Raw genomic sequence first — 23,106 nt, 5'->3', positions numbered from 1 at the left:
GGCCCAGGTGACCGTCAGCTCCCACCTGCCACCATGCTCAGGCGCACAGGTCCGGGCTGCACACGCATCTGAGGCGGGCGGCAAGGGGACCCCCTCCCTGGAGCCCCCACCTGCCCGCTAGTGGGGAGAGCAGAGGGCAGCCCTCCAACACCGGATTACTTCTGCCCTCCCCCGGCCTCCCCCGGGCTCAGGCCTGTAAGGACCCTCCCGATAATCACGCAGCTGCCGCGGGGCCCTAGGGGCCGGCGAGGTCCCTGGGCTTTGCCTGGCGCCCGTTTCTCACCCGCAGCTCAAGCCTCTCCCCTGGGCCCAGCGGCGTACCCTGGCCTGTCTACACGGAGCGCCCACGCTACGGGAACACTGGTGGCCCCCGGCGCCCCGGGGCATGACCCAGCCGTGCACTACACACCAGGGTACTCATGGCAGGTGCTCTGTGCCTGGTTCCCCGTCTGTAAGCTGTGCCTCAGTTTCCCCCTCTGTAAACAGGGAGTTGGCTGCAGGCTGATAAGCAAAGGGCGGCTGCCCCACTCCCTGCCCCCACGGAGCTTCTGGAAAGAGCTGCCTCAGCAAGAGCCAAGCTGGGGCTGTTTGCTGCCAGGCAGCCTCCCCGGTGTCCCCACACCCGCTGCCCCGCGAGGCCGGGAGGAAACTATGACACGGGGGGAAGGGCTGCTGTCAGCAAGGTGGCCTGGAGCAAAGGCCTGTGGCTGGGCCGCACCCCGGGGGGCGCGCTCGGGGCTGCATCCGGCTGCCTGCAGTCACTCGGGCCCGGGATCAGGGCGGGCACCCCGGGCGGTGGGGGGAGCGTGCTCCCCCGAGCCTCAGCCTGCTGCCCTCACCAGCACCAGCCGGGGCGGGGCCTGACGAGGCCCCAGGGACATGGGCCCACTGACCCCGCCAACCTGCCCTGGCATGGCGTGTCACACTGCCCCGGGGACTCGGGGCCACCGCGGGCACTGCCACACAGGTGTCTGGGCTCCCCTAATTGGGAGCTCGTTAAAAGTTGGCGGAGGGGCTCCCTGGAGGCAGCCGCGTTGCCTCATCAGCTGGCGCCAAGGCCGGGACTGCGCGGGGCCGGGAGGGCGGAGCGCCCGCCGCATCCGGACCCTTGTCAGCGCCCGCGTCTCGTGTCATTATTACGGTGCTGTCGACGGACCGGAGAGCCCGTAGTGGCCGTGAGGTCGCCATCAGCTGAGCCTCCCCCACGCGCGAGCCCGCGGGGACAGCTGGGCTGTTACCGACCTGCCGTCACCAGCGACTTTTTTCCTATTTCCAACAAGGTCCCAACCAGAGAGGAAATCTGTGATCCCCCCACCCCCCGCGACAGGACCCTGAGAGGTGACGAGGCCCAGGGGCCTACGCCTGGAGAGCCCCTCCCCGGCCCCCCTTGACTGCCTTCTCCACGAGGGGCCACACTCTCCTCCGTTTGCTCTGCGGGGGTCGCGGCGAGGACGAGCCATCGGGGGCCATGAGGACGCCCTCACAGGATGCGAACCCGGCGGCGGCATGAAACGGGCCCGTCCTGACACCGAGACCCGGAGGCCCGGAGGGCGGGGGCTGTGACCAGCACAGCAGACGCGGACTTCCAAGGGCGCCGGTCGCCCGCCGGGGTGGCACAGGGTCAGGAGGGGCCTGCAGGCGAGACGGAGGGGCCGCCCACTCGAGCTTCCTTCACGCCCTGCAGCAGGCGGGTGGCTGAGCGTCCCTGGCCCTGCGAGTGCGAGTGTGAGCTCGACTGCGAGTGCAGCAGGCCCCACCCGCGGCCCCGGGCCCAGTGGGGAGTTTGCTGGGGCCCCTGAGGCGGTTCCACAAACTCCGTGGGCGACTGAGAGCAACACACACCTGTGACCTCAGGGCGGGTTAGCAGCTTGGCCCCGATGCCGCGCGCTGGGCAGGGTGTGAGCAGGAGCAGCTTCGCCCCGGGCAGTCTGTCTGCTAGGCTGTCCCCACCCCCACCCCCCGCGGCCCTGACCCCCCCCACGGCCACACCTCCTCCGACTGACCGCCTGCCCCGGGCCCCACTCCGAGGACCCCCCAGGACCGGCACCCCCTGGGTCGGCTGACGGCCCTGCCCCAGCAGCCATGCCGCGGACACAGCGCACCGGCCCAGGGAGTGACACGCCCGTGTGCGGGGAGGGCCGTGCTTCCCCGCGGGGCACAGAAAGCCCCACCGGGCCTGTGGGGAGGCCGGCCTGGCGGGTCTCCTGGGGACCCGTGGGCGCCCGAGACCCCGGCCGTTGCCGGAGGCGTTGACAGCTCGGAAAGAAGTTTCGTGTCCGGACACGTGAAAGGAACCGTCGGAGACAAAGCAGCCATGATTGAACGACGGCCGAGTTGTGATGAGAGTGACCTGTCCTTCGGCAGTCGTGCAAAAACCCCAGTGGGCGGCTTACGGTCCCAGGTCCTCCGCGACTGTTGGTTTTATTGTTTAAGGTGATCAACGCACTCTTTGTGGGCCTGTAGCCCCGCAGCCGCCCAGCCTGGAGTCACCCCTGCGAGCCTCCCCTCTCCTCGTGGAGGTGCTCACGGCACCCAGCCCTCCCCTGCAGCCCAGGGGCAGCCCCCCAGCTCCTGCACCCCGACCTGCCTCCACCCCACCCGCCACATCACGACCGGCTCCTGGATCCCACGGGTGCTGGGCCACCGGTTGTCTGGCCACCAACAGGGCCGCTCTGGGGTGGTTGTAAATGTCCCCTGGGGAGGCCATGAAGACGGATTTGGGGGACAAAACAATGACACCCCCTGCTGCCCTCGGAAGCTCTGCACACAGTATCTCCTCCCAGTTGTGACGTCCTCAGAGTTGAGCAGAAGCCCGCACCCCTTTGCTCTCACCGGCAAATCCGCAGTCCCTTCCCGGAAGGTGGGTGCGCGTCCAGAGGGCCCCCAGACACCACAGAGCAGGGACGCGGGCAACCGGTCACGTGCACCAAGTGCAAACATGCAGCTGCCAAGTGCAGGTGCGGGGACCACAGGAACCAGCCTGAATGGCGTGACCCCAGGTCCCGGGATCGAGCCCCCGTCGGGTCCCTGCAGGGAGCCTGCTTCTCCCTCTGCCTGGGTCTCTCCTCTCTCTGCATCTCATGAATACATAAGTAAGATTTTTTTTTAAAAAATGCCCAAGAGTAGACAAAACAGGAGAATCGCTGCTAATAAGATGCCGGAAACACCACGGTTGCTACGCCACCGCCGGCTCTAAGTGGATAATCCTTGAGATTCCCTGAAGGAGGCGAAACAGGGAAAACACGCACCCCCACTGCTCACGCTCTGTGCGCTGCTTGTGACCCACCGTTCCGAGGTCACCGCTCGGGGGCACGTCGGTCACCAGCGTGACTGGCATTAATCCCGTTTGGACAAACGTGACTTAGATGAGTATGTGTGTGTGCGCGTGTGGTTCAGCATGTTAGTTTGTTACAGGAAATCCTTGCGGTTTTTTGCTTTTTGGGGGTTTTTTCTGGAGACAGAGCGAGCACGGCAGGAGCACAGGGAGAGACTCCCAAGCAGGCTCCGCGCGGGACCCGACATAGGGCTGGATGTCACAGCCCTGACATCACGACCTGAGCCCAAATCAAGTCAGACACGTGACCCCTGGGCCACGCAGGCGTCCTACGGGAAAACTCTTTTTAAGTGAAGTGGTTTATCATGAACCGGTGCAGGCCTGTCTGCATGAGCTGCTGACATCGTCCTTCCATGACCGTGCCTGGGTCCGGCCCGTGCGTGCTTGTGTACGTGTCTGTGTGTCTGGGTTTCCACGTCTGTACTTGGGCGTCTCGGCGTCAGACACGTGAGTGCTGGTGAGCGACAGGAGGCTGCAGAGCGCACACCCCGGAGGGTCGGAGCTTCCCAGACCCAGCGGCCCCGTGCCAGGGAGCCCCGTGGGCCGGGGGGGGGGACACCGTCCAGGGTGCTGGCAGCCCTCTGACCAGCACCACGCAGACGCCTCCCGGCCCCACCCTCAGGATCCACACAGCACTGGCCCTGCCCGGGGAAGCCCAGAGCGCACTGGCCTCCCGGGACCTCACACCAGGGAGCCCCAAACAAAGCTCCCCCCGCAGCTGCTGAGCCTGGTCCGACCAAAGCCCCTCAGGCCCAGCCCACCTTCTCCGCACCTCTTGCCCGAGAACCTCAGAGAGCGTGAACCTCACCTGAGACCTCCCACCGCCTGCACCAAGATCCCGAGACGCTGCGCGGTTGGCAGAGCGATGGCTGGGAGACCCGGGCAGAGGTGGGGACAGGAGTGCCCTGCGGCCGGCAGGAGGAGGTCCCCCTCTTCGTCAACCACAATATGTTAAAAACAAAACTGATCACACTTGGTGACAAAGGTCTGCCTGGTGCAGGGGCGTCCACTCCTGAAGGACACGCTCAGAGCACGGTCTCTGAAACAGGCTCTGGGGAGCAGCCAACTGTGACGCATGACAGTGGGCGCAGCAGATGCCCGGGGAAGAGACCCCGCTCAGCGCTGGAAGGTGACCTGAGACAAATATGCCTGCGAGCATCAAACCAGGCACAGTAATCAACTCCAGATGCAAATTTTTTTAGGAAAGATGGAAGACTTTTTTTTTTAAGATTTTATTTATTTATTCATGAAAGACACACATAGAGAGAGAGAGAGAGGCAGAGACACAGGCAGAGGGAGAAGCAGGCTCCATGCAGGGAGCCTGACGGGGGACTCGATCCCGGGTCTCCAGGATCACACCCCGGGCTGAAGGCAGCGCTAAACCGCTGCACCATTGTGACAAGAAATTAATGAAGACCCAAATACGGGGGTGCCCAGGCGGCGCAGTTGGTTAAGCAACAGAGTTTTGGTTTCAGCTCAGGTTGTGACCTCAGGGTCGTGGGATCAAGGCCCACACAGGGCTCCACTCTCAGCACAGAGTCTGCTTGGGTTTCTCTCTCCCTCTCCCTCTGCCCCTCCTCTTGTATGCTCTCTCTCTTTCTCTAGAATAAATAAATAAATGTGAATACATAGAAAGACAACCCATATTCGTGGAGCAGATGACTCAAGAGTGTTGATCTTGCCAATGCCACCCAAAGTGACCTACAGACTCAATGCAATCCCTATCAGAATAACAATGACAGATTGTTAAGTCCCAGTAGTTCATTTTCGCTTTTGTTTCCCTCGCCCTTGGAGACGTGTCTAGCAAGGAGCTGCTGAGGACAAAGTCTGTAGCCAAAGGTTGCTGCCTGTGTTCTCCTCTAGGATTTTGACTGATTCTTTTATCACGTTTAGGTCTTTTACCCATTTTGAGTCTATCTTTGTGTGTGGTGTGAGGAAATGGTCCAGTTTCATTCTCCTGCATGTGGCTGCCCAGTCTTCCCAGCACCATTTGTTGAAGAGACTGTCCTTCCAGGGGAGAGTCTTTTCTGCTTTGTCAAAGATGAGTTGACCACAGAGTTGGGGGTCCACGTCTGGGTTCCCTATTCTGTTCCATTGATCGCTGTGTCTGTTTTTTGTGCCAGGACCACACAATCTTGATGATCACAGCTTCCTAACACAGCTTGATGTCCACAATTGTGATGCCCCTGGCATTGGTTTTCTTTTTCAACATTCCTTTGGCTATTTGGGGTCTTGTCTGCTTCCATATAAATTTTAGGATTGTTTGTCCCAGCTCTGTGAAAAATGTTGGTGGTATTTTGATAGGGGTTGCATCGACTGTGTAGATTGCCCTGTAACATAGACATTTTCACAATATTTGTTCTTCCAACCCATGAGCATGGAATGTTTTTCCATCACCTTGTGTCTTCTTCAATCTCCTTCATAAGTGTTCTGTAATTTTCAGAGTACAGATCCTTTACCTCTTTGGTTAGGTTTATTCCTAGCTATGTTGTGGTTTTTGGTGTAAATGGGATAGATGCCTTCATCTCTCTTGTTTCTGTCTCATTAGTGTATAGAAATGTAACTGATTTCTGTGTATTGATTTTGTATCCTGCCACTTTGTTGAATTCCCATATCAGCTCTAGCAATTTTATCCTGGAGTCTTTTGGGTTTTAAATATAGAGTATCATGTTATCTGTGAAGAGTGGAAGTTTGACTTCTTCTTTGCCCATTTGAATGCCTTTTATTTCTTTTAGTTGCCTGATTGCTGAGGCTGGGACTTCTAGTACTATGTTGACTAGCAGTGGTGAGAGTGGACATCCCTGTCTTGCTCCCTGATCTTAGGGGAAAGGCTCCCAGTGCTTCCCCATTGAGAAGGATATTTGCTGTGGGCTTTTCATAGATGGCTTTTAAGATGCTGAGGAATGTTCCCTCTATCCTGACACTCTGAAGAGTTTTGATCAGGAATGGATGCTGTATTTTGTCAAATGCTTTCTCTGTATCTATTGAGAGGATCCTATGGTTCTTGTTTTTTCTCTTATTGATGTGATCTATCACGTTGATTGTTTTACGAGTGTTGAACCAGCCTTGCATCCCGGGGATAAATCCCACTTGGTCATGGTGAATAATCCTCTTAATGTACTATTGGATCCTATTGGCTAGTATCTTGCTGAGAATTTTTGCATCCGTGTTCATCTGGGATATTGGTCTGTAATTCTCCTTTTTGGTGGGGTCTTGGTCTGGTTTTGGAACTTCATCAAGATAAAAGGCTTTTGCACAGCAAAGGAAACAATCAACAAAACTTAATGGCAACCTATGGAATGGGAGAAGATATATGCAAATGTCTTATCGGATAAAGGGCTAGTATCCAAAATCTATAAAGAACTTATCAAACTCAACACCCACCAAAAAAAATCCAGTCAAGAAATGGGCAGAAGATATGACAAGGCATTTCTCCAAAGAAGACATATAAGTGGACAACAGACACATGAAAAAATGTCCAACATTGCTCAATATCAGGGAAATATGAACCAAAACCACAATGAGATCCCACCTCACACCTGTCAGAATGTCTAAAATTAACAACCCAAGAAACGGCAGGTGAGGATGCAGAGAGAGGGGCACTGTCTTACGCTGTTGGTAGGAATGCAATTTGGTGCAGCCACTCTGGAAAACAGTATGAAGGTTCCTTATGAAGTTAAAAATAGAGCTACCCTACATCCCAGCAATTGCACTACTGGGTATTTACCCAAAGGATACAATGATTCACAGGGGCACCTGCACCCCCGTGTTCACAGCAGCCATGTCCACAATAGCCAAACTGGGAGGAGCCCAGATGTCCATCGACAGATGAATGGATAAAGAAGACATGGTATACATACATACGATGAAATATTATCCAGTTATCAAAAAGAAAAAATCTTGCCATTTTCAATGACATGGATGGAACTAGAAGGCATTATGCTAAGTGAAATGAGTCAATCAGAGAAAAACAAATACCATCTGATTTCACTCATATATGGAATTTAAGAAACAAAACAGATGAACATAGGGAAGGGAAGGAAAAATAAGATAAGATGAAATTAAAGAGGGAGACAAACTGGAGGAGACTCAACTCTAGGAAACAAACTGAGGGTTGCTGGAGGGGAGGTGGGGGGATGGGGTAACTGGGTGATGGACATTAAGAGGGCACTTGATGGGATAAGCACCGGGTGTTATATGCAACTGATGAATCACTAAATTCTACTCCTGAAACTAATAATACAGTATATGTTAACTAAATTGAATTTAAATAAATAATTTTTTAAAGAATAGCAATATCCTTTTTCTTTTTTTTTTTCCAAAATTGAGAAAACTGATTCCCAAATCAAATGGATTAGCAATTGTCCAGAATAGCCCCAGCAATCTTGAAAAAAAAAATTGTAGGACTTACAACTCTTAATTTCAAAACTTACTACAAAGCTATAGTAATCAAGAGTGTGGTACTGGCATAAGGATAGACACACAGACCAATGGAATAGATTCAAGAGATAAAAAATAACCCCACACATCTACGATCAACCAATTTTTGACAAAAGTATCAAGACCATTCCATAGGGAAAGAATAGCCTCGCCAACAAAAGGGCTGGCACAACTGAACATCTACCTGCAGAAGAATGAGGTTGGAACCCTACCTCACACCATATATCAAAATTAACTCAAAAAGGATCAATGATGAAAATATATTAGTTAAAACTATAAAACTCATTGAAGAAAATATGAGTAAATCTTTATGACCTTGAGTTTGCAAAAGGACTCTTACATATGACACCAAGAGCAACTGGAGTTCATAAAAATTTAAAACTTTTGTGCATCAGAGAATACTCTCAAGAAATTGAAATGATAACTCACAAAACGGGGTGAAATATTTACAAATCTATGTCCAATAAGGGTCTAGTATCCAGAATACATTAAAAAAAAAACCCTCTTACAACTCAAAACCTAAAAGACAAACAATTTAACTTAAAAATGGGCAAAGGGGGCAGCCCAGGTGGCTCAGTGGTTTAGCGCCGCCTTCAGCCCAGGGCGTGATCCCAGGGTTCTGGGATCGAGTCCCACATCCGGCTCCCTGCAGGGAGCCTGCTTCTCCCTCTGCCTGTGTCTCTGCCTCTCTCTGTGTGTCTCTTATGAATAAATAAATAAAATCTTAAAAAAAAAAATACTTGCCATGGAATATTATCCAGTCATAAAAAGGAGTGAAGTACTGGTCCATGCTACAACGCGAACAAACTTGGAAAACAGAGCTAAAGGAAAGATGCCAGACACAAAACGCTACATACTGTATGATTCCACTTATATGAAATATCTAGGATACAAAGCAAATTGGTGACAGCCAGGCCGGAGCAGGAGGAAGGAGGAATGGGGCACAGAGCTTCCTCTGGGGGTGATGAGAACATGCTGAAGTCAGACAGAGACAACAGTGGCACAACATCACCAAATCCTGCTGGACCGCACGTTCTCAGTAGTTCATGTTATGCTGTGTGAATTTCACTTCAGGAAAAAAAAAATGAAAAAGAAAAAGATGCCACAAACAAGGAAATCTTAAAACATTTCCATGAAGGTATAGATGCAACTATTCTAACCCCAGAGTAGTCAAGAATGTCCTTAAAAAAGAATGTGTATTTTTTAAAAAATTTTTTTAAAGAATGTGAATCAAAAAAGAAAAAACTTTTATTTTTTTAAAAGATTTTATTTCCTTATTCATGAGAGACACAGAGAGAGATAGATAGAGAGAGAGGTAGGGACACAGGCAGAGGGAGAAGCAGGCTCCACGCAGGGAGCCCGACGTAGGACTCCATCCCGGGACTCCAGGATCACGCCCTGGGCCGAAGACGGCGCTAAACTGCTGAGCCAAAAAATAAAAAAAATAAATAAATAAATAAATAAACTGCTGAGCCACCCAGGGATCCCCAAAGAAAACATTTTTAATTGACAACAATCATTATTTATTAACTTCATTCTACACTTTAAGACACAGGGAGAATGCTTTATCAATTTCCATTTCTTAGAACATCTCGGGTATAGCCCAGAGGGCATACCCACTGGCAAGTGGATTGATGAGGCATCTGTATGAAAGCAGGTCTACAAAGGAGACAGTCTCATGTAGTGGGTAAGAGCTCGGACTCTGGAATCAGAAAAGCTGATTCTAATTCCCATTCACTGCCTAGCCCCTGTGTCACCATGGGTGGATGGCCTCAGTTCCATCTCTAAAATTAGGGATGATAACCCTATTTACCTCACCAGATGGTTGCAGAAATAAAATGAGAATGCATCACAGATACCGTTTACAATGCCTGGCTTATAGTCCAGCCCTCGACAAATGTTAGCTATTATTATTGAGCAAGAAGACAAATCGTAAAAGGGAATTTTTTAATTTCTGAAAATTTGTTAAAATTAAGGCCTTTATTTACGGGGAACCTGGGTGGCTCAGTTGGCTAAGCGTCCAACTCTTGATATTGGCTCGGGTCATGACCTCAAGGTCTTGGGGTCAAGTCCAGTGTCAGGCTCCGTGCTGGACTTGGAGCCTGCTTAAGGCTCTCTCTCTCTCTCTCTCTCTCTCTCTCTCTCCTCCCTCAAAGAACAAAAAACCTTTAAAACCTGACCAAAGAAGATACACAGATGGAAGAAAAGCATATGAAAAGATGGTCAACAAAAATGTTGCTAGAATATTGCACAACTAAAATATTGCACAATTAAAACAACGAGATATGACTACATGCCTATAAGAATGGCTAAAATTCAAAAACCTGACAATGCAAAGTGCTGGTAAGGATACAGAGCAACATTGCTGGTAGGAAGGCAAAACCCTAAAGCCACTTTGGGGGATGGTTCGGCAGCTTCTTATGCAGCTAAACATACTCTTGTCATAAGATCCAACAATCACATTCTCAGATACTTACCCAGCTGATTTGAACACTTACGCCCACACAAAAAACTGCACATGGATGTTGATAGCAGCTTTATCCATAATCACTCAAAGCTAGAAGCAACCAGCATGTCCTTTAATAGGTGAATGGATAGTCTGGAAAGTCTGTATACTGTACGATTCCGATTATATGACTTTTCCAAAGTCAAAACTATGAGGACGGTGTAATGATCAGTTCAGGGGAAGGAGAGTGTTTAGTAGGTAAAGCTCGGAGGACTTTCAGGGCAGGGAGACTATTCCATACCCTAGTGTAATGGTGGGTACGTGATGCTTGCTGAAACCCATTACACTTTACCACACAAGAAGTGAATTTTGATGTATGTAAATTTTTTAAGAATCAGGGCAGCCCGGGTGGCTCAGTAGTTTAGCGCCGCCTTCAGCCCAGGGCATGATCCTGGAGTCCCGGGATCAAGTCCCATGTCGGGCTCCCTGCATGGAGCCTGCTTCTCCCTCTGCCTGTGTCTCTGCCTCTCTCTCTCTCTCTCTCTCTCTGTCTCTCCCTATTTTCATGAATGAATGAATGAATAAATAAAATGTTTTTGGGATGTCTGGGGGGCTCAGCAGTTGAGCGTCTGCCTTTGGCTCAGGGCGTGACCCTGGGGTCCCAGGATCGAGTCCTACGTCGGGCTCCCTGCATGGAGCCTGCTTCTCCCTCTGTGTGTGTCTCTGCCTTTCTCTGTGTGTCTCATGAATAAATAAATAAAATCTAAATAAATAAATAGATAGATAAATAAATAAAAAACCAACAACACAAGGAGACACCAGAAAAAACTTTTTAGAGCAACAGTTTCTCAAAGTCTGTACCCAGTGCAAGGCGGTGTGGCCACGTTGGACCAGCCTGGCAGCTCCTCACAGAGCTGAACACACTCTCATGTAACCCACACTTATATTCGCACGGGAAAATGTAAGCAACTGTTTATAGTGACTTAGTTCGTAATCAGCAAAAACTGGAAACGGCCCAGGTACCTCGGCTGGTCTTCCACGCAGGGGACGCACGCAGCAGCCTGGCTGAGCCACGAAGGGAGCGCACTAAGGGAGCCAGGCTCAAAATGGGACACGCTCTTTTGATCCTATTTATATAACATTCTGGAAAAGTCAAAATTACAGGAACAGAAAACAGATTTGCCAGGCACCGGGGACGGGGAGGTTTATTCACCAAGGGGCGGGCAGCAGGGAGGGAAACTTGGAAGATGGAACCTTTGTATATTTTTATTGCGGTGGTGCTTATACGACTATGTGCATTTGCTAAAATTGCAGAACTGTACACCCGAGAGAGTAGGTTTTGCTGTATGATACCTTAATAAAGAGAACATGAAAATACCTAAGAACATCCGTTCATTAAAAGACACCTTAGGGCAGCCCGGGTGGCTCAGTGGTTTAGCGCTGCCTTCAGTCCAGGGCCTGACCCTGGGGTCCCGGGATCGAGTCCTGCGTTGGGCTCCCGCATGGAGCCTGCTTCTCCCTCTGCCTGGGTCTCTGCCCCTCTCTCTCTCTCTCTCTCTCTCTGTGTGTCTCTCATGAATAAATTAAATCTTTAAAAAAATAAAATAAAATAAAAGACACCTTAAAGAAAGTAAAAAAATACGTTAAAAACTGAGGGAAGCTACTGCAACACATAGACTACATCCATTTTGAGGATATACGTGTGAGGCGGCCTCCAGCTGCACGGAGCGAGCTCGTGTCAGGGCCGCCTCCACTGCAGTGACGGGGTTAAACACGACCCGTAATATGATTATCTGGGTGCTGTCACGTTAGTCTTTAATAGCTGTTTCCGGATGCCGGGCAGGGGCAGTGCGGGGCAGTGACCCCGGGAGCAGTGGGGCCGGGCTGGACGGCAGCTGCGCGACCAGGGCCCAGGCCAGGACTGCTGGTCTCTGCAAAGGGAGGAGCTCAGGGGCCGCAGCAGGTTGCGGACGGGGTGACTGGACTTGGGGTCCCGCCTGCCACCAGCACGGAAGCCAGACGAAGACTGAACCTCCCGCCTAAAAGGAAACAAACACATGAAAATTGTGGTTTTTCAAGACCCGGAACATGAAGGCAAGAGAGTGACGCTGAGGGACGGGGACGAGGGGGTGGGGCGTCGGCCGACCCGGCTTATTAAGGGCTCGGGGGCTTCAAGCCACCAGACAGGCCCCAGGCGGAGATGGGGTGAACATCACACACCCAGCACAGCCGCCACAGGGAGCAGCAATGGCAGTGACGCGGAAAGGCAAGACCCGAGGGACAACATGTGGGACAGCCTCCCGCACAGTTGGCATCGAGCCACCATGCATCACCCTTGATTAGGCCGCCGGGAGCAGCGACGGTCCCCGGGCACAGGCTCGCTGGCGGCCGCGCTCCCGCAGGGCCGACGACAGTGGGTGTCGGGGGGCTGCCGGGGAAGGCCAGACGGCTCGGGCCGGCTCCCCAGCCTGGGCGCCCCAGGGCGGCGGGCGTGACCCCACTGTCACTCAGGTCAGGGGCCGGGCCGCCCCCTCCCCCGGGCCCCACACTAGTGGCTCTGCACCCCTGCCCAGGTGAGGATCTGCCTCGGCGTCTGCTGTGGGGCTGGTGGCCAGGACCCAGGGAGAGGCGGCGAACAGGCCGGACCCCGGACCCCGACCCCGACCCTCAGAGCCCCGCGAGGACCCAGGGAGGCCGAACCTCCTCGGGGGAGGCTGTTCCTGAGGCATAGGCTGGGGAGGGCGAGGGGCCCTGGGCCTGGGGTCCAAGCGGGTCCCACTGACCGAGTGCGCCCTCCGTCTGCAGACACTCTGCCAAGAACTGGGGGGCAGGCCTCATCCGTCCGCACCCGCCCATGCACGCACCCCCCAGCCCCCAGCCAGCCCCCCTCTCCGCCCCCCCTCCCCCCGTCCAGGACCAAGCGGGTTGCCGGGAGCACAGTCCCTTCCCTGGGTGAGTGGCAGTGGTATCCCAGGGACCGTAGTGCTGCGGGAACGCCCGGTGCACCCCTGTCCACGGGGCAGCGCGAGCCTGGCCAGCTCCCCAGACTCCCAGGGCCGGGGGGGGGGGTCCCTCACCCTGAGACACCTAGGGCAGGGGTGTCCTACCCCTCGCGGCTCCCAGTCCCCAAACAGCCACTTTGCTGCTCAGAAAGCTCAGGATAAAGGCCTCAGGGGCTCAGCCACCACCGACCTGGACAGGAGCCCCCCCTTCCGCAAACACGCTGGTGGCTGCTGGGCCCCGAGAGCCCCCTGGCCGTCCCACGGACGTGGTGTCCGTCCCCAGGCTTGAGGGCCCCTGAGCATTCTGGCCGAGGCCAGGATGATGCCCAGGGACACGCCCGAAAGACAGAAGGGGTCTTCCTCTTGCTCCGGGTGCTGTGCACACCAGGTGTGGGGGGCATGTGTACACCTGGAGATGTGGGGGGTGCACACAGGCGGAGGGTGCCCCGGGGTGGGTGGGTGGGTGTGCATTCGTGTGCACACACCCCTGGCGGGCACCGGTGCACTGGAGCAGGAAGGGCACACACCTGGCGGCTTCCCCAGTAGATCGCTGGCCTGTGGGGCCCAACGCCTCTTTGCAGGGGCCACCCGGGTAACGGCGCTGGGGGTGGGGTGGGGGTGACACCCAGGGGGGCAGCACCGTGGGGACCCCTCTTGGGAGGGGTGACGGCACAGCCACCGGCCCCGGCGGCCACTCACCACCACGTCCCCCCACCGTTCCAGGTGCTCCGAAGGGCCCGCCCCGGCAGCCAGGGCCATGGGCAACTCCACCGACGCCCTGCGAACGGAGTTCATCCTGCTGGGCTTCCCAGAGCTGTGCCACCTTCGGGGACTGCTTTTCGGGTTATTCCTCGCCACCTACCTGGTGACCATCCTGGAGAACCTGGTCATCGTGGTGACCATCCGAGCCAGCCGCCAACTGCACACGCCCATGTACTTCTTCCTGGCCAACCTGTCAGTGCTGGAGACCCTCTACATCTCGGTCACCGTTCCCAAGCTGCTGGCGGGCCTCCTGGCGCGGGCGAGGACCATCTCCTTCGCAGGGTGCCTCACGCAGCTGTTTCTCTTCCTCTCGCTCGGCTCCTCCGAGTGCTTCCTCCTGACCACCATGGCCTGTGACCGGTACCTGGCCATCTGTCGCCCGCTGCGCTACCCGGCCACCATGAACCGGGGGCTCTGCCTGTGGCTGGCCCTGGGCGCCTGGCTGGGCGGCTTCCTGGCCTCGTTCGTGTCCGTGGCTCTCATCTCGCGCCTCAGGTTCTGTGGCCCCAACGTCCTCAACCACTTCTTCTGCGACGTCTCACCCCTGCTGCAGCTCTCGTGCTCTGACACCACTGCCGTGGAAGTTCTAGACTTCGTGGCAGCCCTGGCTGTGCTCGCCACCTCCCTGCTGGTGACCACGGTGTCCTACGTGCACATCCTGGCCACCGTGCTGAGGATCCCGGGGTGGGCCAGACGCCGGAGAGCCTTCTCCACCTGCGCCTCCCACCTGCTGGTGGTGGCCGTCTTCTACAGCACCACCATCTTCATGTACGCCCGGCCTCGCGCCGCCAGCTCCATCGACCTCAACAAGCGGGTGTCCGTGGTCTACTCACTCGTGACCCCGCTGCTCAACCCCGTCATCTACTGCCTGCGCAACCGGGACATCAGGGCGGCTCTGGCCAAACTCCTCCACGCCCCTGGGCCCTGCTGACCACCAGCTGCAGGAGGAAGGACTCCCCAAAGCCCTCCTCCCCCTGCTCACAGCCCCAGCTCAGCCCGGACAGGCCACAGCCTGGCGCCCTGAGCCTCAGCTGCCAGGGACCCGGTGCCAGGGGGGTACCGAACAAGCGGGGAGACCAGAGCTCCCGGCCACCCACGCTCCAGAGCGTCAGCACCCGAGCGTGGACAGCTCCCGGCAGGGCCTCAGCCCAGGAGGGCGGCCCCCTCCCCTCCCTGTCCCCTTCCCCATCCCCTCCCCCGTCCCCCCTCCCTCTCCCAGGCCCCTTCCCCTCCGCCATTCCCCCTACCCAGCCCCCTCCCATCCCCCATCCCCTCCCACGCTCCTTCCCCTCCCCTCCCCCACTCCCCCTTCCCTCCCCACCACCCCTCACAGGAAGGCTCCTTTCCCCTCAACCCCCGGGGGTGGCCAGCCCCTCTTCCTGGCCCTCCTGGGCCCTGCTGCCCTGTCCCTCAGCCCCCCTGGATGGCCTCCAGGCCCGACGGCCCCAGGCCTTAGAGCAGACCTCCTTGCCACCAACCTCAGCTGGCTGGACGGTGGGCCAAGTGTCCCGGCACGTCCAGACAGTGTCATAGGCCACACACTTGCCATCTTTCCTCAGAAACAAGAATGTCACTTTACCTAAAACTTGGCGGGTCTTGGGGATCTCTGGGTGGCCCAGTGGTTAAGCCCCACCTTCAGCTTGGGGCGTGACCCCGGGGTCCCAGGATTGAGTCCTACGTCAAGCTCCCCACATGGAGCCCGCTTCTCCCTCTGCCTGTGTCTCTGCCTCTCTCTGTGTCTCTCATGAATAAATACATAAAATCTTGAAAATAAAAAAACAACCTGGCGGGTCTAAGAGATAGACGGCAAGCCCATATGTGATATTTCTGCCTTTTCTTTGTTCCCTGGCACTTAGGGGCAGAAACTGGGTTGGCCCAGCACTCTCCTTCTTAGTGTGCTGTCGTCACTGGTCAGGGTGACCTCATTGCTTCCCCTGCCGCGGCCCCAGCGAGGTGTTTCGTGTCCCCCCGCCGGCGGCACGTACCCACAAACCTGTGCCACTGCTTTGCATGTGAGACTGTTAAATGCACAGACGTGATTTCCTACAGTTTTGCTTTATTATTTTGAGGTTATGTCATTACACACACGAAATTCCGAACTGTTTTGTCACCTTGGTGAATCTAACCTTAGGTCTTGAAGAAGCGCTCCTCTGTCTCCCGTAAGGCTTCCCGCCTCGACCCTGAGGCTCGGGTCTGACGTCCACAGAGCCGTGCGCGCCCCCGGGTCACTCGTGGGAGCTTGTGTGACACAGGACTTCTGTCTGGGCCTCTCAGCTCTGCAAACCGCACCTTGTGTCTCAGCTGCCCCCCGTGTCTGTGGAGACATCAGCTTGTCTTCAGTCCCTTTAGGTTACTGGGTTTCCCCCGTTGCCAGAAGCTTTCAAGGTCTTCTAACAAGAAGTTTGGTGTTTGGCTTCCAGGGCATGCTCTTCTCTGTACTTGCCATGCTTGGAGCTTGTGATGCTTCTAGAATGTGTGCCTTGTCTCATCGGCTTTTGGAAATGGTCGGCTTGTGCCCCTAGACACTGCACCTGCCACATCCCCCCTTCACCCAGCTCTGCGTGTGGCCCCGCAGCCCCGGCAGCCTGCTGTGTACGCTGGCTTCCTCTCTGTGCTTTCTTCTGGAAATTTCCTTCTCCTCTTCCAGGCTACTAATTCTCCCTGGCCACATCTAATCCGCGTTTTTAAGTGTATTCTTTTCAGTTCTAGAATTTCCGTTTGATTCTTTGAGGTTCCGGCTGCGTCACGCTCTCGCCCCCGTCCTACTCGTGTAGGCGCGTGTGAAGTTGCTCCGTGTGTCCCTTAGCAACACTCACTTTGCCTGCACTGCTCTGTGTGATCCTCGCCAAGACCAGGTTGCTTTATCCCCGTGACCTTTTATAACAATGTCTGACACACTGAGTCCTTCCTTGATCTTGTTTATCAAAATGAGTTACATTAGTACTTTTTTCACTTTCCCATATGGACTAGAAACCCTTGGGTTCTCTGTTACTTGCTCAGGACGGCACAACCAAGTACCACCCATGGGGTGGCTTAAACACCAGAAGTTCATTTTCCTTTTTTGTTGTTGTCATAACTCTTGAGATCCTATCCTTCTCCCTCAATTTCACTTGTCACCTGAGCTTTTTCTTTCTTTTTTTTTTTTTTTTGTATATTCTTTCATTGGAGTTCTATTTGCCAACATATAGCATATCACCCGGTGCTCATCCCGGCAAGTGCCCCCCTCAGTGCCCGTCACCCAGTCACCCCCCCACCTCCCCTTCCACCACCCCTAGTTCGTTTCCCAGAGTTAGACGTCAGTCTCTCATGTTCTGTCTCCCTCTCTGATATTTCCCACTCATTTTCTCTCCTTTGCCCTTTGTTCCCTTTCACTACTTTTTATATTCCCCAAATGAATGAGACTATATAATGTTTGTCCTTCTCCGACTGACTTACTTCACTCGGCATCACACCCTCCAGTTCCATCCACGTCGAAGCACATGGTGGGTATTTGTCCTTTCTGATGGCTGAGGAATATCCCACTGTATACAGAGACCACATCCTCTTTATCCATCATCTGTCGCAGGACACCGAGGCTCCTTCCCCAGTGTGGCTATTGTGGACATTGCCGCTATGAACATCGGGGTGCAGGTGTCCTGGCGTTTCACTGCATCTGTATCTTTGGGGTCAATCCCCAGCAGTGCAATTGCTGGGTGTAGGGCAGCTCTATTTCTAACTCTTTGAGGAACCTCCATACGTTTTCCCACGGTTCTGGGGGCTGGAAGTCTGACACAGGGTGCGGTAGGGCTGGTTCCTCCTGAGGCCGCTCTCCTGGGCTCACAGATGGCCGTCCCCTCTCCGTGTCCTCACCTGCTGGTCCTGTGCCTGCCTGTGTCCTGATCTCTCCTTATAAGGACACCAGGTGGACTGGATCAGGGCCTGCCTTACGGACCTCATTTTACCTTGATTACCTCTGTAAAGACCCCATCTCCAAATACAGACCCATTCTGAGGTTGTAGGGGTCGCGCCATCACAGGATTGTGTGTGGAGCAGCAGCTCTGAGCCTCTGGGCATCGAGAGGGGTCAGTCATGTCACAGGTTAGGAGGCCGTGGGGTGCACTCCTGAAGCCATCAGGGGAGCGTGGTGTCCCCAGGCCGACTGGCCAGGGCGCAGGGGAGGAGACCTCAAAGCCGGGTAGCAGGGAAGTGTGATGGATGCAGCGGGACAGGGAGGAGCGGTTGGCTGGGACAGCGGCTTCGGCTTCCAGGCAGGGGCTGCACAGGCCGGGAGCCAAGGTCAGCCATGGCTCCTTTGCTCCGCGGCCTTGGAAGAGCCACCCCCTCCTCCCGGGGCCTCCTGCGGGCCCTGGACGCCGCCGGGACCTAGAACCGGGCCGCTGGGGCATTCTGAGGGCGTCTGGGGCACATGGTTCGAGGGAGGCAGGGGAGGAGGGGAGGAGGGGGGAAGAGGGAGGGGGAAGCGGGGGCAGGGGCGCAGGGGGGGGCGGGGATGGTGAGGATGGGGGTGCGCAGGGGGACGGGAGGGGGATGGGGCAGGGGGAGGGGGAACAGGCAGTGGGGCAAGGGGCGGGGATGGCGGGGGGGGGGGGGGGGGCCGGGCGGGGATGGTGGGGGGGGCAGGAGAGGGAGGAAGAGGAAGCAGGGGGAGGGGGAACAGGCGGCGGGGCGCGGGGCGGGGATGACGGGGGGGGGGGGGGGGGGTCCCGGGATGGTGAGGATGGGGGCAGGGGGACGGGGGGGGAGGGGGGGGGGGACGGGATGGTGAGGATGGGGGCAGGGGGACGGGGGGGGCGGGGGCAGAGGGGAAGCAGGTGGTGGGGATGGCGAGGAGGGGGGAGGAGGAGGAGTGGGGGTAACAGGCGGCGGGGCGCGGGGCAGGGGCGCGGGGTGGGGATGGCGGGGCGGGGGTGCAGGGTGCAGCGGGCGCGGGGGGGTGGTGAGGATGGGGGGCAGGGGAGGGGGAAGCAGGCGGTGGGGGGGATGGCGAGGATGGGGGCAGGGGGACGGGGACGGGGGCAGGGGGGAAGCAGGTGGCGGGGATGGCGAGGAGGGGGGCGGGGGAAGCAGGGGGAGGGGGGAGGGGGAGGGGGAGCAGGCGGCGGGGCGGGGCGGGGGCGCGGAGCGGGGATGGCGGGGCAGGGGCGGGGGCGCGGGGGGGCGGGTGCCGAGGGGCCGCGCGCTCCCCGCCGCCGGGCCGCTCTCCTCCGCCGCCGCCGCCGCCGCCGCCTCCCCTCCCGGGCACGAGCCTCGGGCCCGCCCGCCCCCGCCCTCCGAGGCCTCGGCAGCCGGCTCCGCCCGCCCGCAGCGGGGTCTCGGCCGCCGCCGCTCCCTCCCTCCCGCGCCCCTGCAGCGGCGTCTCCGGCCCGCGGTCCGCAGCAAGCCCGAGGCGGGTAAGGCGGGGCGGAGGCGGCGCGAGGGCCCGGGGCCCGGGGAGGGTGGCGGAGGGTCGGGGAGGGTCGCGCCGCCGCCGGTCCCCGCGGCCCGATGGGGCCCAGCGAGCGGCCCGGCCCGGCCCCGGGCTCCGCGGCGGTGGGGGGAGCGGACGGCCCCCGGGTCCCGGGCTGCGGGGCGGGGCCTGCACCGGGTCACGGCGCGCGTGTCCGCGCCGCCTGCGAGGCCAGAACGCCCTGCTCCGCCCCGGAGGGTCCGGGGGAGACGCACACCTGGTCTCCGCCACTGTGGCCTCGGGTCCTGCGGGGCCTGGGTGGGTGGTCCCGGGGCGGCCCAGGCGGCGGGGCCCAGCGCAGGTGTTCACCCCCCCCCCCATTCTTTGCTCCCGCTCCACCCCCGGGCACAGAATAACCCCTGTCATTCTCCAACTCACCCCTTCCTCCTTCCTGAACGGGACCCCACCCTCTCCCCAGGCCTGACCGCCTAACCCTCCCCCACCCGCGGGCCCCAGCCGTCCCACCCTGAGCTCAGGATGCTGGTGGCCGCGGAGCGCCCAACGCTGAGCCCCGGCCATGGCTCCCCGGTCCCTGAGCCCCCAGACCCTGAGCCCCCTGTCCCCAGGCCTGGCCCCCCTGGTCCCTAAGCCCCGTGTCCCAGGCCCTGGGCCCCCCAGGGCCCTGAGCCTCCTGGACCCTGAGCCCCCAGATCTTGAGCCCCTGAGCCCCCTGTCCCTGAGCCTCCCCAGTCCCTGAGCTCCTGAGCCCCCTGTCCCTAGGCCCTGGCCCCCTGGGCCCTGAGCTCCTGGTCCCTGAGCCTCCCCAGATCCTGAGCCCCCTGTCCCCAGGCCTGGCCCCCCTGGGCCCTGAGCCCCCAGACCCTGACACCCTGGCCCCCCGAGCCCCCTGTGCCCAGCCCCTGGCCCCCCGACTCCCTGGCCCCCCTGGTTCCTGAGGCCCTGACCCCTGTCCCCAGCCCCGGCCCCCTGACCCCTGGACCCAGGCCCTGGACCCCTGGCCCCTCGAGCCCCCTGTGCCCAGCCCCTGGCCCCCTGACTCCCTGGCCCTGGTCTCCGAGCCCCCGACCCTCTGGCCCCAGGCCCTGACCCCCTGAGCCCCTGACCCCTGGCCCCCCGACCCCTGGCCCCCCTGGCCCCAGCCGCGGCCCCCCGCCCCGGGAAGCTGAGGCCCTTTCCCCTTCCGCCGCAGGTCTGCTCCGCAGCGATGAACTGGACGGCCGCGACGTGCTGGGCGCTGCTGCTGGCCGCCACCTTCCTCTGCGACGGCGGCGCGGCCAAGGGCGGCCGTGGGGGGGCTCGCGGCAGCGCCCGGGGAGGGCTGCGCGGGGGCGCGCGGGGGGCCCCGCGGGTGCGCGTGAGGCCGGCGCCGCGCTACGGGGGCTCCTCGCTGCGCGTGGCGGCGGCGGGGGCGGCGGCGGGGGCGGGGGCGGCCGCGGGCCTGGCGGCGGGGTCCAGCTGGCGGAGGGCCCCGGGCCTGGGGGAGCGCGACCCCGACGACGGCGAGGACGCGGCCCCGGGCGGCAACGGGACGGGCCGAGGCGTGTACGGCTTCCGCGCGTGGACCTCGGGCGCCGGACCCACGGGCAGCCCGCGCCTCTGCCTGCTGCTGGGCGGCGCCCTGGGCGCGCGGGGGCTGCTGCCGCCCTAGGCCCGGCTCGGGGCTCCCGGCCCCGGCCCCCGGCCCCGGCCCCGGCCCCCGGCCCCCTCCCCCGCCCTGCCCGGCCCCCTCCCCGCCGCCCAGAGCCCGGCGCGCCCGCTGGGGGATGCCCGGCCCACTGCCTGCGCGTCGCCGGCTCCCCAGAGAGGCAGGTGCCCTGTGCCTCCTGCACCGACCTGGCCAGGCGCCCAGAGGGGCCACGCGGCCGCTGAGGCCTCGGCAGCTCCCCCGACCCCGCCCTGGACGCGAGGGCTGCGGGCGGTGCTGACCCGGCCGGGACCCGAGGACCCCGCGGCCTCCCTCACAGAAGCGCCCAACCGACCAGAGGCCCCACTCCCGGGCTGCGGTGTGCCTGCCACCGCCTGCGGGTCCCGGAGCCCAGGCGCGCCCAGCACGGGCCTCCGCACAACCCCCAGAGCACCCGGCCACAGCCTCGCCAGCTCACCCCCGGGCGCAGCGGCCGGTCCCTCCCTGGGCCACACTCAGACCAGGGTTCCCTTGGAGCCACTCTGGCCCAACTTGAAACAAATCATTCCACTTTTCTTGAGACCTATTTTGGGAGGGAAAAAAAAAAACACAAAGGTTCTGTTTAAATTTCAAGAGCTCTCCGTTTCCTTTGAGCTTCAGGTTCACCTTCTGGAATCAGTGCCCGTGGGCACCCAGGGACGCAAACTGCCCTGGCGCTGGGCCCTCCCGGGGCAGCCAGGTGCATGAGGCCGCCCTGTAGCCCACAGCAGCACCTCCCCGCAGCACCTCCCGGGAAGGGGACGTGTGACCGGCACGGGCCAGACCCCGGGTCAGAACCAGCAGGCGGCACCGAGGGCCTGAGGACTCCGGCTCAGGCCAAGAAAGCCCGCAGAGGCTGAGCCCCCGCCATTCCAAGGGCAGGACAGAGCCGGGGAGCCTCTGAGGAGATGCCAGGCGGGCCCTGCAAGATGCGCCTCCGGCACCCCAGCAGCCCTGTGCAGGAGGCCAGCCCTCGGCTTCTCAGGCGCCAGGAGGCCCGTTTCCCTCAAGCCTCGGGCCTGGGTCACCGTCCCTGAGCTCAGCCCCGCGGCCCTCAGCTCTTCACACCCTCCAGCCCGTAGCCCACGGCAGGACGGCGTCCCCGCCAGGTCCTCCAATCTCCTCCTCTGGTGCTCACTGTAGTCCTCAGCAGCTGCTGGGCTGCGCCCCAGACCCGGGGCCTCGGGACTCAGACGCCAGCACCTGCAGGGGCCCCACAGCTGACTCACAGGTCTGGTTGGGGGGGGGGTCTCCAAGCTACCAGCAGAATCGCGGACCAAGCATTTTTCTCCAAAGACCAGGACGCAGTTCCCCGCAGCCGCCCACGTCCACACTGCCAGCATTCCGGGGGACAGCAAGCCCAGACACGCCTCCATCCACTCCAGACCAAACGTGATGCTACCAAAGACCCGCAGGCCATGGCCAAGCCCTGCCCAGGGCCTGGGGGCAGTGTGTCCACTGAGCCACCGTACCTGCGGGCAGGACACCCATCGGGGCTGCTCCCTGGGCGCACTTGGTTCCACCTGAGGGCAGGAGCGTGGGCCCAGCCTCCGGGCGCCCTGGCAGGCCGCACGCACCACGTGGAGATGCGCGGAGTCAGGGAGTGCCTGGCATTGGGCAAAGCCGCAAGTGTGGACGCTTTGCACTCTACTGGCCAGGGCCCCAGCAGGAGGCAGGCGGCACCTGGGCCGGGGACCCTCAGGAGAGGTTAGTGTGTGCACGCGGGGTGGGCGGCATCGGGGGGTGCTCGGCGGAGACCCCGGGGTTTCCAGGAGGCCACGCCTGGCTGGACACAAGGGGCAGAGCCCTGACTGGGCCCAGCCTGGGCGCCGTCCTGGGTGCAGGCCGGCAGGTGCAGCTCCCGGGGAGGCGCCCCACGAGCCTATCGGGTGGAAGGTGCTCACAGGCGGTGGGGAGCAGCTCGGGAGTCCCCGCCAACCGCACCAGCGCCGCAGCCACTTGGGGACCTCCTGTCCATTCGTGTCCATGTGTCAGTCGTGTCGTAAAATAAACACCCTGCTGGCAAACAGACTCTGGTTTCCTGAGGGCCCA

At 59.2% G+C, this 23,106-nt stretch overlaps 3 protein-coding genes across 3 annotated transcripts in view; all 3 read left to right on the top strand.

Annotated features, from left to right (window-relative positions):
- Positions 1-23,106, top strand: part of CALY (calcyon neuron specific vesicular protein) — a 150,280-nt gene that overhangs the window by 61,834 nt on the left and 65,340 nt on the right. The window lies entirely within an intron of this gene.
- LOC112672551 (olfactory receptor 226-like) lies at positions 12,087-15,164 on the top strand. The gene is made up of 2 exons (XM_025467746.3): positions 12,087-12,314; positions 13,946-15,164. Exon 2 carries the CDS (start codon positions 13,980-13,982, stop codon positions 14,913-14,915), a length of 936 nt encoding a protein of 311 aa, XP_025323531.3. The 5' UTR covers positions 12,087-12,314; positions 13,946-13,979; the 3' UTR covers positions 14,916-15,164.
- Positions 19,228-21,067, top strand: SPRN (shadow of prion protein). The gene is made up of 2 exons (XM_025467772.3): positions 19,228-19,374; positions 20,581-21,067. The coding sequence occupies exon 2, from the start codon at positions 20,596-20,598 to the stop codon at positions 21,037-21,039; it is 444 nt and encodes a 147-aa protein (XP_025323557.1). The 5' UTR covers positions 19,228-19,374; positions 20,581-20,595; the 3' UTR covers positions 21,040-21,067.

This window comes from Canis lupus, chromosome 28 (genome assembly GCF_003254725.2).
Source record: "Canis lupus dingo isolate Sandy chromosome 28, ASM325472v2, whole genome shotgun sequence".
Lineage (NCBI taxonomy): Eukaryota > Metazoa > Chordata > Mammalia > Carnivora > Canidae > Canis > Canis lupus.
The sequence above is the reverse complement of the archived record's forward strand: the minus strand, read 5'-3'. Positions and strand labels throughout refer to the sequence as shown.

What these genes read in the sequence shown, in the direction of transcription:
- LOC112672551 (XM_025467746.3), top strand. Translation starts at nt 13,980, where the DNA reads ATGGGCAACTCCACCGACGCCCTGCGAACGGAGTTCATCCTGCTGGGC.
- SPRN (XM_025467772.3), top strand. Translation starts at nt 20,596, where the DNA reads ATGAACTGGACGGCCGCGACGTGCTGGGCGCTGCTGCTGGCCGCCACC.